Source organism: Monopterus albus, unplaced genomic scaffold, assembly GCF_001952655.1.
Source record: "Monopterus albus unplaced genomic scaffold, M_albus_1.0 scaffold151.1, whole genome shotgun sequence".
NCBI lineage: Eukaryota > Metazoa > Chordata > Actinopteri > Synbranchiformes > Synbranchidae > Monopterus > Monopterus albus.
The window spans coordinates 353,662-371,647 of record NW_018128031.1 but is presented as its reverse complement, the minus strand read 5'-3'; the positions used below and the strand labels follow the sequence as shown (position 1 = coordinate 371,647).

The 17,986-nt window shown below is 40.4% G+C and overlaps 1 protein-coding gene across 1 annotated transcript in view; it reads right to left on the bottom strand.

The window, feature by feature from the left end:
• Nucleotides 1-5,511: 5,511 nt before the first annotated feature.
• hace1 (HECT domain and ankyrin repeat containing E3 ubiquitin protein ligase 1) overlaps nucleotides 5,512-17,986 on the bottom strand; it is an 84,769-nt gene continuing 72,294 nt past the window's right edge. The window contains exons 22-25 of the mRNA XM_020614814.1: nucleotides 13,264-13,334; nucleotides 12,841-12,954; nucleotides 10,953-11,079; nucleotides 5,512-7,095 (exon numbers count right to left, since the gene is read on the bottom strand). Of these exons, the coding sequence (XP_020470470.1) occupies nucleotides 10,977-11,079; nucleotides 12,841-12,954; nucleotides 13,264-13,334 (288 nt within the window). The 3' untranslated portion in view covers nucleotides 5,512-7,095; nucleotides 10,953-10,976. The remainder of the gene's footprint in view (nucleotides 7,096-10,952; nucleotides 11,080-12,840; nucleotides 12,955-13,263; nucleotides 13,335-17,986) is intronic.

Sequence of the window (17,986 nt, the reverse complement as noted above, 5' to 3'; positions counted from 1 at the left end):
GACTTACAGCTGTAATCGCAGCAAAAGGTGGCGCTACAAAGTATTAACTTAAGGGGGCTGAATAATTTTGCACGCCCAATATTTCAGTTTTTTATTTGTTAAAAAAGTTTGAAATATCCAATAAATTTCGTTCCACTTCATGATTGTGTCCCACTTGTTGATTCTTCACAAAAAATTACAGTTTTATATCTTTATGTTTGAAGCCTGAAATGTGGCAAAAGGTCGCAAAGTTCAAGGGGGCCGAATACTTTCGCAAGGCACTGTATGTGCAGGACCTCGTCCTGCTTTGCTTACAGTGCCCTCTCTCCTGTCTGATGTTAATTATACACACTGCATGCTTGAGCTGCATATGAATGAGAACCCTAGTACACCAGCCTGCAGAGATTTGGAAATGTATTACCCTTTGGCACCTGAAAAGTGAACCATAGGTACTTATGACACCAATTCTTTTCCTGTATTAATCTTGCATTAGAATATTATGTCTGAACAAATGAATGAATGCCTTAGCTACACACCATGTGACAACATATACACACTGAAATTCTTCATTTTGTTATGACTAAGTAAAAATGCAACTGCACTGCTCAAAGCATGTGGAGGTCTAGATAAGAGATGAAGTCTTCGGATTGGCTTCATCTGGGGATTTTTTTGGTAATCTTTCTGGGTAAGGGGTTAGCCTAAACCTTATAAATGTATTAGGTTCTGTGTGGCGGGGGAACTCCACTTTCCAGCGGCCTGTGTGTGTGTCTGGAAAAGGCAACCTGGGTCGTGTTTGTAATTTTGCTTGTGATTAAAATAAACCAGCACTAGATGAAGAAAGACGGACTCCTTCATTATTCAGAGCTGTCCAATTAGAGAACTGGGGTACTACAGTCTGACTGCTCCATCTGAAGAACTGGCCGAAAATTCTGGCAATAACGATCCCTTCTCTGATTTACTGTCACATTGGTTTGGAAAATGGAGTGGCTTAGCCACTTCTGGTTTAATGTCTGTAGCTTTATTTACAGCCATTCTAGTTCTCTGTGGCTGTTGTTGTATCCCCTGTATTAGACAATTGTGCACCAAATGCATTACTAGAGCCATAGACTCAAAATATTCTACAACTCCTCCATATCAACTCTCTGTTAGCCTCAGATAGTGCACCCTTGGCTTCATTCCCACAGCTCATCATCTATGAAGACATCTTGGACCTGGAGGACAAAGAAGACACCAGTTATGAGTCCCCTGAAGCCCCTTTCACACAACTTTGATAAGGAGTTTAACAGAGCGGTCCCCTGAGGTGCAACTGTTGTGGTGTAGGGGATAAATAGCAAGGGGGACAGCACACATCTTTGGGGGGTCCCTGTACTGATAGTCCTGGTGTTGGATGTGGTTTTCCCCAGCCTCACCTGCTGCTTCCTGTCTGTCAGAAAGCTGGTGATCCACTGACAGGTGGGGGCAGGCACCGTGAGCTGGGTCAGTTTGGAGTGGAGGATGTCTGGAATGAGGGTCCCATAAATAGGTGCCCTGGGGGAGTCGAGGTTTTGCAGGATGTAATGCAGTGCCATGTTAACTGCATCATCCACTGACCTGTTTGCCCAACAGGCAAACTGTAGGGGCTCCAGCAGGGGGTCTGTGGTGTTCTTCAGGTGGACCAACGCCAGTCTTTCAAAGGTCTTCATGACCACAGATGTCAGAGTGACAGGTCTGTAGTCATTCTGTCTACTGATGGATGGCTTCTTGGGAACTAGGATGATGGTTGAATGTTTGAAGCAGAAGGGGACTTCACATAGCCCCAGTGATCAAATCAAATCAAATTTTATTTGTATAGTGCCAAATCACAACAAAAGTCATCTCAGGACACTACAGAGTAAGGTCTAGACCTTACTGTTTTCACTATTATTACATAGGGAAAACCCAACAAATCCCCCTTGAGCAGCACTTGGTGACAGTGGGGAGAAAAAACTCCCTTTAATGGAAGAAACCTCCGACAAACCCTGGCTCTTGGTGGGCGGCCTTCTGCCTCGACTGGTTGGATAGTGAATATTACTCCAAGATTTTTAACAGAATCTTTGAGTGGGAGGGCTGAGACATCTAAACTGGGTGCAATTGCAGTTGAATCAGGGCTATATTCAGTTTTACTTTCATTTAAATGGAGAAAGTTCTGAGCTAACATTTCTTAATATCTCAAATGCAATTATATAATGGGGCAAATGCATCCCCAGCAGTCTAGGCCTATAGCAGCATAACTAAGGGAAGGCTCATGACTATAAGCTTTATCAAAAACAAAAGTCTTAAGTCTAATCTTAAAGTCTTAAGTCTAATCTTAAAGGTAGAGAGGGTGTCCGCCTCCCGAACTGAGATGCTCCTGAGTTTTGCAATATTGTGCAGGTAAAAAAAAAAAAGGCAGTTCTAGAGACTTGGTTAATGTGTGATTTAAATGCCATATCCTGGTCAAAAATGACTCCAAGGTTCCTCAAAGTAGTACAACACAAGCACAATGACTTCAGTTTTGTCAGAGTTTAGGAGTAAAAAGTTACAGGTCATCGAGGTCTTTATGTCTTTAAGACATGCTTGAAGTTTGACAAGCTGATCTGATTCATTTAGCTTTATAGATTAATATAACATCATGTGCATAGCAATGGAAATGTATGTTGTGCTTCCTGATAATATTGCCTAAAGGGAGCATGTATAAAGTGAAGAGAATTGGACCTAACACAGAGCCCTGTGGAACGCCGTGACTAACTTCAATTTGTGTGGAACATTCGTCATTAACATGAACAAATTGAAATCTTTCTGAAAAATAAGATTTGAACCAACTTAGCGCAGTTCCTTTAATCCCAATAACATGTTCAAGTCTCTGCAGTAAGATGCTGTGATCAATGGTGTCAAAAGCAGCACTGAGATCTAAGAGGACAAGTATGGAGACAAGTCCTGTGTCCGAGGCTAGGAGAAGATCATTGGTGACTTTCACGGTCATGCGGTTTCTGTACTATGATGGACTCTAAACCCTGACTGAAAATCCTCAAAGAAATCATTCTTGTGCAAGTGGTCACATAACTGCTTTGCAACAGCTTTTTCAAGGATTGTGGAAATAAATGGGAGATTGGATATTGGTCTATAATTAGCTAGGACACCTGGGTCAAGAGTAGGCTTTTTGAGTAGCGGTTTAATTACTGCAACCTTAAAAGCCTGTGGAACATAACCTGTTAATAGAGAGAGGTTAATCAGATCTAGTAGGGATGTGTTGAGGAAAGACGTCTTTGAGCAGCCTGGTCGGGATGGGGTCCAGGAGACATGTTGATGATTTAGATGAAGCAATTGTTGAGGTCAACTCAAAGAGATCTATAGGGGAGAAGTAGTCCAAGTATAAATGAGGTCTTACAGATGTTTCTAAAACCATTGTAGTAGATGGCACATCTGCGAGAGCTGTGGGAGTGGTCCGACCAATTTTTTCTCTAATAGTTGTGATTTTATTTGTAAAGAAGCTCATGAAGTCATTGCTGCTGAGATCTAAGGGAATGAAAGAAACCTGGGGTTGCTTATTTTCCTCAATCAGTGATGAATAAAATGCGGTTCTGGCACTACGAAGGGCTTTCTTATGTATTATTAAACTATCTTTCCAGGCTATAACTCTTCTGATCTGAAGTGAAGTGCTGCTTCTCAGTCCTGCAGTAAAATATATTATCTGCCAGTTGGTGGCTCTCAACAGCATGGCGGGATGATTCCCTATGGCTGGTGATGGTAGGCCTCTCCAAGGTGACACATGGTTGTTAGCAGTGGCTCCTCTTTGCCACCCTGGTCTCCTTAGTCAGTGTGTTTCTGGCCTGGTTATACAGGATCCTATCCCCACTTCTGTAGGGCTCCTCCTTGGCATGACAAAGCTTGATTTTTACAAAGCTCAAAGTGTCTCCTGTGATTATTCGCCATTTCTTCACACATGTGAAAGTCTTTACAAGCCCCTTTCAAACATGAGTAGCTGTAACTTTGCAAACTACTTGTAGCCATGTAGCAGTTGCTTTTTTTGGCATTCAGATAAAGCTGTTGTGCACAAAATTCCTAGCAAAGCTTAGTTCAAACACAGCAGGACCAGCGAGACAGACACAAACCAGTGGCATTTACTATTTAACTTGTTAGTAATTTCATCTTTTGCATAAAGGGTGAACAGTTCTCTGATTTTTATGTCAAACCAATTCCCAGCCTTTCTGCATTAGCACACACTGCTCAACTTTATCTTCTCTGTACCAGCTCAAAATAAACTTGGTACAAGCTAGTGATGTTTTTTTTTTTTTTTTTTTGTCCCCAAATTTCACTCCCTTCCCTAAATCCACTCCAGGTCAGTGGTGGTTGAGCGAGCTTGAAAGTGAATGAAGACAGGGAGTAGCATTAACCAGGACAAAGCAATGAATCAAAGGAAATGTGGCAGCACTGTTGGCCTTACCTGGAGTTTGACCACTTCAATTCAGAGATGTAGCCAGTAAGAATGTAGCAAACTATTTGACTAGGTCCAGCCAGGTAAAACTAACATTTTGCCCGCTACGCAATGCAGGGTTTTGTTCAAACATGACACCTAGACATGAAATAGCAGGAAAATTCCTAGGTAGGGGTACATGTCTGAAAGGGTCTACAGTAGAGGCCAACTGCCTTTCCCCACCTCAGTCTCCTGCACCAAGCAAGCATATCCCAGACTGATATCTTTAACAGAGACCAAACTGAAGTCAACTTGTCATCAACTTGCCAGTAAGACAGCAAACAAGCTGGCACCCGAGAAATGTAGCATTAACATACTGTATTATTACTGAGATGAACAACTACTGTAATAAGTGAATTTCACATTATAATCCCTTACACTATTTGTTACTGCGCAACAATGACTTCTGGTTGCCCAAAAGCTCAATTTATATACAGTTTTCTTTTCTAGCCTTAGATAGACTTTCAGATATTGAAAGTCTTTAAGAGGAAAAATTAATAAATTAAGCTCAGTGTTTTTTCAGGTAAAATTTGTCAGGTGTATTTAAATTTTGATATTATGTATTCATTTGATAATGATATATATTATGGAATCATTTGCTTCCATAAATGCTTTATTCTTTTTAGTCTTCATTTTATTCAGTTTCCTTTTGGTGCTAATCAGCAGACTTATATACATCTGTAACACGGCACAGATTTGGCTCACAGTTGATGTTTTCTGGAATGTGCTGATACTGGGCTTCAAAAAGCCACACGGGTCTGATCTGTAACAGGGTGAGGAGAGAGGAAAAGGTTGCAGCCTGTGTAATGTGCTGTTGGGACAGAGCTGCGGCAGATGCTTGATCTCGCTGAACATTGGTTATGGGACATCTAACAGCAGTAGGCCTGCTGCTTCAAACTAGTGACTGACACAGCAGAGCTGTGGCCACATATGTCTATGGAGGCAATCTATCTACCGAGACCTCTGTGCACACATCAGCTGCTCATACCTTCTTTCTCAGTACCTTGCTTTTTTTCCATCCCACCACAAACACTTGTAGCTCATTTCCAAAACACTGGGCTTGTCAAAACAAGTTTTATTGGATAAAATCTCAAAGCACAACACATATTTAAGGTAAAATACATAATTTAATATTGAAAGCATTTACAGAATAATGTATAAAGGCTCTACTCCCAATGAACTCTAACATCTGTTTACAAAAGCTCAAGTGAGGCATTCACTGATAGATAATGTGAAATATTAAATCAATACATACACCCCCTTTACAAGTGGAAGAAGGAAATAAGCTACCAGTTCCTAAGATACATTCATAACATGATCCCCATTACTTCTGGAATTTTCAGGATGTTTGTGTATGCAAAAATGTAAATAAAAGAATGTATTTAAAATTGTTCCAGATTTTAATAGGCTTTGGCGCTGAAAGCCAAACATTTGATATGTACGTACAGTAGATATTTTGTACTGTTCCTCATGAATATCAACTAAGCAAGGACAGACTATCACTGAAAAAGACTGCTATTCATGAAGTACAAATACATAAGTCAGCAAAATACTGATTTAAAAAAATGACAAAGAATTTTACAGAAAACCACAAGACACTCTGCTACAAGGCTGGAGGGATGTGTTCAAGCAGCCATGAAGACAGAAGGAAACCACCTTGGCCATACCGTATCCCAATAGAAAATGTGAAATTGTCATCATGCCATGTTGAACTTTGGGTAAATGCACCATTTTGGAAGATCACACTCATTATCCATCATAGATACTGTATACGTTATATACAGTATATCTGTAAGTTAATAAAAAACAAATACTATCCCATACAATTACAAACAGCAATGGATGCTGCAACTATGTCCAAATGTCCACTTTAGTGTTCAGTCTGAGCACAGAAAGGACAGAAATTGAGTCATCTGCAGTATTTGTGTTATCTGCTGACAGCTGATAGCTAGTGTCAGCATCCGAACGAGAGCTTAGATCAGGGTGCAGTCACTTTTCAATCTGTCACTCTCAACAATGGGATCTCTATGAGTTAGCCACAGTTAGCAACAGCCTGCTAAGGTTATCTACTCTGAATTACCACAGACAGTAAAGTGAGATCAAAACAATTTAAGCAAATATTTAGCCAAACAAAACAAGAATGTATGCCGGTAAATACAGCACATACAGTGTCTCCCAACATGGCGCCCCAGTCCCAACATTCAACATATGGCGTACCTTCACATTCTCTATACATCTAAGTATTTAGCCTAGTGTTTGTCTTCTGCAATCATACATATTTGCAGATGGCTGCCTCGGTTCTGTACCAGAAACAAATTCCTTCTGTGTAACATACTTGGCCAAATAAAAGTGATTATTCCATCACAGCTGGATAGGTCCAGTCTTAAGGGGTCTTTCCATTATAGGATGGGGATTATATCAGACACAGAGCATCCAGGCACAGACCTGACTGACACGCTTCCCTGGATCTGGCGGCTCCCATATCAGCCCTTTGCAAAGATGCCTCCTACTGGAACAGCTGTGGAGCTAGACCGAAATCGTCAACTGCAGCCAGGGCTTGGTCTGATGTTGTCCACGACAGAGGTAAGCTGAGTAGGATATCTTACAGGAGGGCACCAGTGCTTACTTCACCACCTGAACTCCCACTGCAAAACAGGTATAAGCCACTGACTTGAAATGAAATGGGTGACAGTATGAAAATAGCTGAACTCAGGGAAGATAGTCACATCACCAGCACTAAGGCAAGCCAAAAAACAACAAATAGCCCCAAAGCCACAACCTGGTAGAGGACTAGAGGAAGCAATGCTAATGCCAAACCTGTCACACGTGATGCTATTCTGACTAGGGTCTCCATAGCTAAGTAAAGTAAAGTAAAGTAAAGATGGCTAAAAACTGAAAATCTAACTGTGGCTGACACATCTGTCAGGGAACTAGCAGAACTGCTGCCAGTCATCCTCTCTACACATCCAAGTTATGTGGAAATTATTAACCATGCTGGGTCTTTTGACATTCTGTGAAGGAAAACTGGCTCCAAAATCCTGAAAAAAGACTTCTCACTGCTACTGGACAAACTGAACCACTATCAGTCACAAAATGTGTTCATCTCTGGCCCCATTCCAACTTTTAGAAAGGGAATGGCATCATTTAACTGACTCCTGATCCTGAATATATGGCTGTATACAGAGCGCCTCACTCGTGGGCTAAAGTTCATTGATAACTTCAATATTTTTTGGAACTGTAAAGATCACCTCAAACCTGATGGGGTATATCCAAACCTGTCTGGATCCTGAACTCCCACCCCATGAAATGAAATGGGTGACAGTCCAATAAAGTGCCTTAGTGCTGGTGATGTGACTATCTTCCCTGAGTTCAGCTATTTTCATACTGTCACCCATTTCATTTCATGGGGTGGGAGTTCAGGATCCAGACAGGTTTGGATATACCCCATCAGACCCCACCTGACTGCGGGGTGCCAAATTACACCATGCCCTTGGGATATCCTATCCAAACAAGAATACTTGGATAAGCTCGAAGGACAGTGCACACAGAGACAGCCTGTGTCTCTGCAACCTCAGCTGTCTCTCTGCTCCAGATCACTCAGGGCACCATGCTTCTTACAGAGACTGGGGTTGCAAACTGCTCTATTGAAAGAGTTCTCATCAAAACAACCCCCCCCCACACAAATTATAACTGTTACAGTGTTTCTAGACTTGACAAAAGGGGTGGTGGTGTTCCTGCTATTTTTAAGAATACATTTCAGTGTAAGCAGATTTCATTTGGTGACTTTAATTCTTTTAAATGTCTCTGTACTATGGTGCAAACTTCATCAAGCATTTTATTAGTTACTGTCTACACCCCCTAAGTACTGTGCACACTTCATTGATGACTTGTCTGAACTGCTGTCACTTAATTGTACTGATTTTAAATTTTATTTGAACTCAGTTCAATATTTGTATAGACAATCTCAAAGATAACACAGCTAAAGAACTTCTTGCCCTATTTGACACTTTGCACCTAGCACAGCATATAACTGCCCTGATACACTCAAGGTCATACACTAGATTTGCTTATCAGTAAGGGCCTTACTTTTCCTGCTGTGAATACTGGGGATCTAGCACTGTCTGATCACTTCAACATTTTCTTACTGGGGAATTACTTTCCCCATTCATTCAGATGAGATCTCAGATTGTCAAAAAAGGTACCTTAATGAGAATGCCAGTGCTGCACTTATGGAAGCCCTATTCAAATCATCAGTGATAGACGTAGGAGGAGTAGAAGAACATCTTGATCATTTTAATTCCAAAACACTCAGGATCATTGATGCAATAACACCTGTTAAGACTACAGTTGTTTCTGGCAAACAGAAAGCCCAGTGGAGAAATGCTGCAACAGTAGCATATCAGAGGAGTGAATGCAGAAACGGAGAACAAAGCTGGAGAAAAACTAAACTTCAGATCTAGAAAGAGAAACTTCATCTTTATAACTCTGAGCTACGCAGAGCTAGGCAGGCTCATCTCTTTAATATCATAAATGGAAATATTAACACTCATGCTTTATCTGCCACTGTTGATAGGTTCACAAATCCCCCATTGCAGCCACCTCGAGTTTCTTGGCGACTAAAAAATGTAACAAGTTTGCAGAACCTTTTCATCAAAAAATTGAAACTATTAAAGTATTAGATCTACATAGCCATGCAGAGACAAAACAACCTCATTACTATCTGAAAAACAATGGCTTGTATGTCTGAATTAACCGCAATTAACAACAAAACTCTAGAAGAAATGGTGCACCATCTTAAAATGTCTACCTGCTCATTCTACCTACAAGCTTCTTGACAAGTGTTTTTAGCTCTTTGTCAGTGGATTTGTTGTCTATTGTAAATGATTCACTCCTATCAGGCATCTTTGCAACATCATTAAAAACAGCAATTATAAGGCTTCTCCTGAAAAAGAGAAATCTGGACCTTCAGTACTAAGTAACTACACACTCACCTCCAATCATCCCTTCACAAGTAAGATTATTGAGAAAGTAGTTTTTAACCAAATCAAGTACTTACTGCAAGAAATGATATCCTTGATAGATTTCAATCAGGTTTCTGGTAGTACCAAGGCACTGAAACTGCTCTCATAAAGATTTTAAATGACATCTGCTTGAATAATGATGTAGGGAACTGAACAGTCTTGATGTTATTAGATCTTAGTTCAGCATTTGACACTGTGGAACATGAATTACTTCTAGATAGAATGGAAAACCGGGTCAGACTATCAGTAAATCAACCATACTATTAATAACAATAATGCAGTTTAATACTTGTACACACTTTATGAAAGTGTACATTTGGTCGATGTGTACTCCTCCTATTTAGAGGCCCATTGTTCTGGCAATGGTAAATCCTAATAATACAGCATAGATCAATATTTGAGACACTAGAACTCTTCAAACTTTCTGCCAACAGTTTGCGTTTGGCCCTTCCCTGGTTCAGTACACACAAAGCCAGTTCTGTAAAAAAATCCATTTGTCTGTGGTAGACCTTGACTGGCCTGCAGAGAGCCCTGAAGATGAATGCCAAATTTGAGCCAGGCCTTATCACCAAACATCAGTGCTGGACCATGCTAATGCTCTAGTGGTCGAGAGGGAACAGATCCCTGCAGCCAGACTTCAACATGCAGTGAAAAGTCTGTGAGGATGTGAGGCTGTATATATCAGTATGACATGGTCAACTATCACATTTGACTGAAATGGTAAGACTGCCCACATACATTGCACCATATAGTGCATAGTTTTTCCTGTCACAATGGAGCATCTGAGAAGTTTTAAAGATGTTGGTTTGCTCAAAGTGCAGTAAGGTATCACAAACTCAGGTCTCATACTGACAAAAGTGTCTCAAACTTGTGATGATACCCAGCCATGACAGCAATCAATTGTCATGGTTCAGAAAAGAGCTACCAGCCCAAAGGATAAGGACTGTCAAAACAGGATAATGGATGCAGAAAAGACTGAAAAAATAATTAAACCTTAAATTGAGGCAATAAGTAAAATTTTGATTTGTTTGGATGTGTGCTGGTGTGTGGGCCTGGTGCACATCTCCACTGTAAACCTGTGATATGGACATAAAAAAATTTGATTGCATGTGTAAAACTGATGCTATAAGCTTACTGAATCAGTATTTTATATTCAGCAAGTTTGCATGACTGTTTTATTATGATTATTATCATGCATTTTAAATTGAGAATTAATTTTTATCAATGCTGTCTTTCTTAAATAAACGGATACATGAAAATTGTCAAATTTAAAGATATTATTATTTACATACTGTAAATTACCAGCTTCATTCAAAAAAATAGATGTTCTGACACAGGTATGGATGGAGCTTCAGCACCTATGGCCTTTGTTCAGTCTCTCCCTCTAACTAGTAAGAATCTGGATTCCCCCCCAACAAAAGCAGGCAGTGCCTGATTACAAAAGCATTGCCTCTGGAGGAGGGAGTGTTGCAGGCCCTTACAGCAGCAGGAAGTGATATTGATGTTTACGCCATGGTATAACCGTAGCTCCCACAATGCAGGGCCACCAGTAGCCGGTCTCTCAAGACCTCCTGGCTTGGGTATTCTGGGAGTTTCAGCATGTTGATACTGTGGAGAGGAGACAAAAGGGGGGCATGGTCAACACTGTTGAACACTGTGATCATGATGGTCATTTGTAGTTGGAGGAGTGCTGATGTGTCCTAACTACCCAAAAGAAAAACCTGCAACATTATGAATAAGCTAATGCACATTCCACCATGCAGAGATCTCTCCATGTTTTCATAGCGTACCAGTGCAGGAGGACACTGCTCCCCAGCACCAGCAACACTGAAGACACATACTGCCCCCTAGTGCTTTGAACTGTTTGTCAAAGGTCCCTCAGTTAAGACTGTCCAGTGATTTGTACTGGGATTGTTTAGTCAATTGAGGGGACAAAGTGAGGGATCAATAGAAACCTTAGTGAAGAATAAACCTACAACTTTCCAGTACTGCTGAGCATACTTGCCTGCACAGTAGGAATTATGGCACCACACCAGAGCCATAGAACTATTAAGACTAAGTGTAAGACAAGTCTCTGATTTTTGGGCTACCAGATTGGGCACAGACATTTTCATATTATCTGTATTTTCTATCTTGTAGATATTTTTATTGCTATGAGCAATATTGTTGTAGCCTTCATAAGAACTGTATATTGTATAGAAAAAATATATACAGTATATCCAAGGATTGGCAGCCTAGGTCCAGTGACCATGCCTGCCTCCTGGTTTACATTGCACCTGACCCCAGTCTCTGCAGGTGGTGGGCCCACAGGGTGGTAGCCCCAGGCAGCTCTTCCCCAGGAGGAGCTTGAGAATGCTGTGGGAGAGATGGACGTCTGGATTGCTTTGCTAAATCTGCTGCCCTGGATAAACGAATGATAATGGCTGGATGGATAGATAGTTCTATGTATATTTACAGGTTTAAAAATGTAAACATTTGTGTCAAGTGATCCTCAACTGACCATTGTCTATCAAGAGCCACAAGAACCTTTAAAAGCACCCAACTGTTGCTGATCATGGAATGATCAAGTCTAAAGATGCTGGAAGATAAAATTCACTGTTCGCTTGCATATTTTTACTTAGGTATGACTATTTATAAATGAACCCGATCTAGACATGCATTGTATGTGCTGCTATTTCCACAGTATGTATTATTCATTAACAGTTTATTTTCCAGTTCCATTGCTTACTATAATTACCCAGAAAGAAACTGATGTGTAATTGAAAATTCTGAAGAGTGAAGTGACAATGTTATTTTGTAACAGTAGCATGGTAAAATGGAGACAGTGTTCAATAATTTATTCCAATTACTAGTTTGTAAACTACCAGTGTACAGTAGGTGAACTGCACATAAAAAAGTATTAGAACAAAATATCTACTTGGTTTAGTTTTTTAAGTTATAAATACTTCAATGGTTCTTTTATAGAAATTCTAAAGTGATTATAAACTAATCTGAAATAACTGTCTCACACAGTTGCTTTCAGAAAACTATCTGAGAAAGACAGGCAGACAAATATGCAGTTCTTACATTTGTAAATAAAGGGGATCTCGAAGGGGAACTGATGGCTGACAGCAGAGCAGCCTATAAGAGAGTGGTGCCAGGTGTTCTGGCAAAGGCAGCATAAATAAATAAATTAAGGGCTAACTGGGCTCAGTTGAGAGCAAAGACTGTAACAGGTCATACTGGTGGCCAAGACTGAGGCATGCTAAGTTGACAATAGTTGAATAAACATCACAAGAAGGACTCAAGACCAAGATCTAACTGAAATGCCACAAGCCTGAAGAGAATTAAGGCAACAGAAAGATGTTGACAGAGACATGGAGGGATTACCAGGTACTAGAGGTAGGCAGTAGGTTGGGGGTGTATGGCACTGCAGCAATGGTGAACTTTTGTAAACCGCTCCCACCCATCAGGTAGGCAAAGCCACCATGAGGAACCCTGGAACTGATAGACAAGGACACTTTATTACAACAGACACTCACACAAGCTTCATACCAAAAACTACGTACAGTAAAACCTTAGATTCCGAGTATAATTTGTTCCGGCAATGTGCTCGTAATCCAAAGCACTCGTATATCAAAGCGTATATCATCGGTTGTGACATGACGCTCGACAAAGCGTACGTACTAGTCGTATTGGCAAGACCTCACCCATTTATCAAATTCAAATTTTTGCTCGTCTTGCAAAACACTCGCAGACTGGGTTACTCGCAATCCATGGTTTTACTGTATAGTGTAAATCCAGCAGACAAACCTTCCAGTGACAAACTGAAGCAGAAGAACCCGCTCCTCCTGGGTCAGGCTCTTCACCACCTCCCAGAACCACTGCCAAAAATGCAGACAAATTAGCTGATGGATAACAAGAACAAACCCCAAATGGTGAAGTTTTTTGTCCACAAAGAAGTGGCCAAAATGCAGTCCTACTTAATCTGTGGTAGAGTAAAATAGGTCCTGGTGAGTGTTGCTGGGGATGGTAAAGTATTTATCCTCAGTCATCCATCCATTCATTACCATAAAATCCGGACTATTGAGCGCACCTGACTATAAGCCACACCCACTAAATTTAAGAAGAAAAATTTTTTTTGTATATATATATAGGCCGCACATGTCTATAAGCCACAGGTGTCCACGTTGTAACGAGAGATATTTACATAAAAAGATGTTACACAGCTTTTGTCATCTTTATGGATTGAGTCAGTTCTTCACGCCATGGTATAACTGTAGCTCCCACAATGCAGGGCCACCAGTAGCCGGTCTCTCAAGACCTCCTGGCTTGGTTATTCTGGGAGTTTCAGCATGTTGATACTGTGGAGAGGAGACAGTAGGGCATGGTCAACACTGTTGAACACTGTGATCATGATGGTCTTGCCTTCTCCAACGTCTCACCATCAATTGATGCCAAGCTTACGTGCAGCAGCTCTGCTTCCTTCTTCGAAAGCCAGATCGATCGCATTTAACTTGAAAGCTGCATCGTATGCATTTCTTCGTGCGTTTTCCATGATGAGGGTGTGTGCATGAAGCGCAAAATGACTGATCTGAAGAATTTAGTGTGAGTGCATTTGATTTAATTTGAACAGTTTCATTGGTCCACTGTGACCTGTTCGGTAATTTCATTGGTCTGATGTGACGAGGCTAAATGTATTGGTGGCATGAAGCTCGTTAGCCTGTAAAATTCAATAAATTAGCCGCATAGTTGATTAAGCCACCGGGTTCAAAGCTTGTAGCGGATTATAGTCCGGATTTTACGGTATCTATACTGCTTATCCTGAAGAGGGTCACGTTAGGTCATGTTAGGCAAGAGGCAGGGTCCACCCTGGAGAGGTTGCAGTCTATCACAGCGCTATGGGCAACCTACCTGGAGAAAACCCATGCAGGCACAGGGAGAACATGCAAACTTCGCACAGGAAGGCACCAGATCGGCCGGGGCTCAAACCACATACCTTCTTGTTGTGAGGCGACAGCACTAACCACCATCCACCATGCCGCCCATCCTCAATCATCATCCTATCATCCTATCATTCTAAGCCAATTAGTTAGTTTGAACTCTTTCGTATTTTCTTTTTAAGCTGGGAACATTTGATGAATGAACACAAAGTGCCCTCATTTCTGTTCACAATGTAAAATGATGCTTACAGTAAATGCTCTTTGTGTGCTGAGCTGAAATAATTTAATGTGCTTGCAGGTGAGTCAGAAAACAGAAAACAAAAGCATGGACGAGGAAAAATTGAGTTTTAAGAAGCACCTACCTGGGTTATATCCAGGTTCAAATGCATTTTATAATTCAGTTTTTACTAAGGATTTTATGTTTTTTTGGTTCTGTGTCTGTGTTTGTGTGTTGGTTTGCTATGTTGTTGGTGTTGCTATGTCTATCGCCAGATCAAATTTCATCCGGATCTGATCCAGATTCTGGATCTGACGGGCATTTAAAGTTAACATTGAAAACCCCATTTAACACATATTTTCTGCCATAACTTGGTAGAACCCTGAAATGTTCAGATAAGGTGCACAGCATAACTGCTGGACCTTATTCTAAAATTTGATGACACAGTGTGTCCCTTATGGCATAAAGTTGTGCTGCTCTTATGGTGCAGATTTATACATGAAATAGTCAACTGTCTTTTACAGTCTGACATCTAAGAACTCAATGAAAAAAAATGGTATTCCAGCATATCACTGTTTAGTAAATGTTGCTTTCCTTGAATTATTTTTTAATCCATAAATTCAATAAGGCAACAACATGTGCCAAGGTTTGGACAACCAAACTGGTGAACATCAATAGCTGTGTTAACATGGACCCTAATATTTAACTAATACTTAGAATAAGTCAGAATAAAAATTAATTATGTAACCACCTCAGTAGCCACAGACTAGCCCAATCTGAAAGAAATTTCGATCACAATAAAAGGGGCAGTTGATCTGATTGTTTCTCTGTTATTGGAATAAATATATCCCCTCTGAGCATATTTGCCCCATGTGGCAAACAAATTCCACCTTAAAGGTTGCTGGCAGCATTTCAGCTGCACAAAATACAGTAGCTGTGTTTTTAGCTGATGATAACTACAGTGCCTTGCGAAAGTATTCGACCCCTTGAACTTTGCGACCTTTTGCCACATTTCAGGCTTCAAACATAAAGATATAAAACTGTAATTTTTTGTGAAGAATCAACAACAAGTGGGACACAATCATGAAGTGGAATGAAATTTATTGGATATTTCAAACTTTTTTAACAAATAAAAAACGGAATAATTGGGCGTGCAAAATTATTCAGCCCCCTTAAGTTAATACTTGGTAGCGCCACCTTTTGCTGCGATTACAGCTGTAAGTCGCTTGGGGTATGTCTCTATCAGTTTTGCACATCGAGAGACTGAAATTTTTGCCCATTCCTCCTTGCAAAACAGCTCGAGCTCAGTGAGGTTGGATGGAGAGCGTTTGTGAACAGCAGTTTTCAGTTCTTTCCACAGATTCTCAATTGGATTCAGGTCTGGACTTTGACTTGGCCATTCTAACACCTGGATATGTTTATTTGTGAACCATTCCATTGTAGATTTTGCTTTATGTTTTGGATCAGTGTCTTGTTGGAAGACAAATCTCCGCCCCAGTCTCAGGTCTTTTGCAGACTCCATCAGGTTTCCATCCAGAATGGTCCTGTATTTGGCTCCATCCATCTCCCCATCAATTTTAACCATCTCCCCTGCCCCTGCTGAAGAAAAGCAGGCCCAAACCATGATGCTGCCACCACCATGTTTGACAGTGGGGATGGTGTGTTCAGGGCGATGAGCTGTGTTGCTTTTACGCCAAACATAACGTTTTGCATTGTTGCCAAAAAGTTCGATTTTGGTTTCATCTGACCAGAGCACCTTCTTCCACATGTTTGGTGTGTCTCCCAGGTGGCTTGTGGCAAACTTTAAACAACACTTTTTATGGATATCTTTAAGAAATGGCTTTCTTCTTGCCACTCTTCCATAAAGGCCAGATTTGTGCAGTATACGACTGATTGTTGTCCTATGGACAGAGTCTCCCACCTCAGCTGTAGATCTCTGCAGTTCATCCAGAGTGATCATGGGCCGCTTGGCTGCATCTCTGATCAGTCTTCTCCTTGTATGAGCTGAAAGTTTAGAGGGACGGCCAGGTCTTGGTAGATTTGCAGTGGTCTGATACTCCTTCCATTTCAATATTATCACTTGCACAGTGCTCCTTGGGATGTTTAAAGCTTGGGAAATCTTTTTGTATCCAAATCCGGCTTTAAACTTCTCCACAACAGTATCTCGGACCTGCCTGGTGTGTTCCTTGTTCTTCATGATGCTCTCTGCGCTTTAAACAGACCTCTGAGACTATCACAGTGCAGGTGCATTTATACGGAGACTTGATTACACACAGGTGGATTCTATTTATCATCATTAGTCATTTAGGTCAACATTGGATCATTCAGAGATCCTCACTGAACTTCTGGAGAGAGTTTGCTGCACTGAAAGTAAAGGGGCTGAATAATTTTGCACGCCCAATTTTTCAGTTTTTTATTTGTTAAAAAAGTTTGAAATATCCAATAAATTTCGTTCCACTTCATGATTGTGTCCCACTTGTTGTTGATTCTTCACAAAAAAATTACAGTTTTATATCTTTATGTTTGAAGCCTGAAATGTGGCAAAAGGTCGCAAAGTTCAAGGGGGCCGAATACTTTCGCAAGGCACTGTAAGTAAAACTAAAAGCCAGCAACACATCCTAAAGTTTATGGAACAACTAAGAGAGTAAAAGCTTCTAATTATGTAAAATTAGTTAAACAATGGTAGCTATGGGCTAGCTAATGGGTTCTACCAATGATACTAGTGAGCTAACTAGCATTAATGACAACATTTGTGCAAATCATAAACGTTATATTCTGTTTAAATACTTTGAGCATGTAAATTCACACCTTATCATTACAGCATCCATATAAACAGTTAATTTGGAATCTCAAATCAAAACAATTTAAATCTGATTGAGAAAATATTGTCCAAATATAGTCTCAAATACAAATAGTTTCAATATAGTAACAAAACAGGTAAATATTTGGCAAATCAATTACAATGTAAAAATGAAAAGACAATCATTACATCCATACTAGACTCTACAGGTGAAACTGTTCATAAGCCACAAGATATTAACAATGTATTTCAAGCCTTTTATAGCAAACTATACTCCTCTGATCATGAACCAAATCCATCTGAAATAGATACAGTACTTTCCTAAACAATATAAAATTACCAACACTATCCAGAGAACAAACCTATACCTTAGATGCTCCCATCACTCTGGATGAACTCCATAAAGCACTGAAATCCATGCCAAATAATAAATCACCTGGACCTGACAGATTCCCTGCTGAATTTTATAAACACTTCTGGCAGATATTATCACTGCTATTTCTCAGAGTTATCACTGAAATTAAAACCACCTCCACAGTACCGACACATAAATGCTGCTGCCATGACACTCCTGCT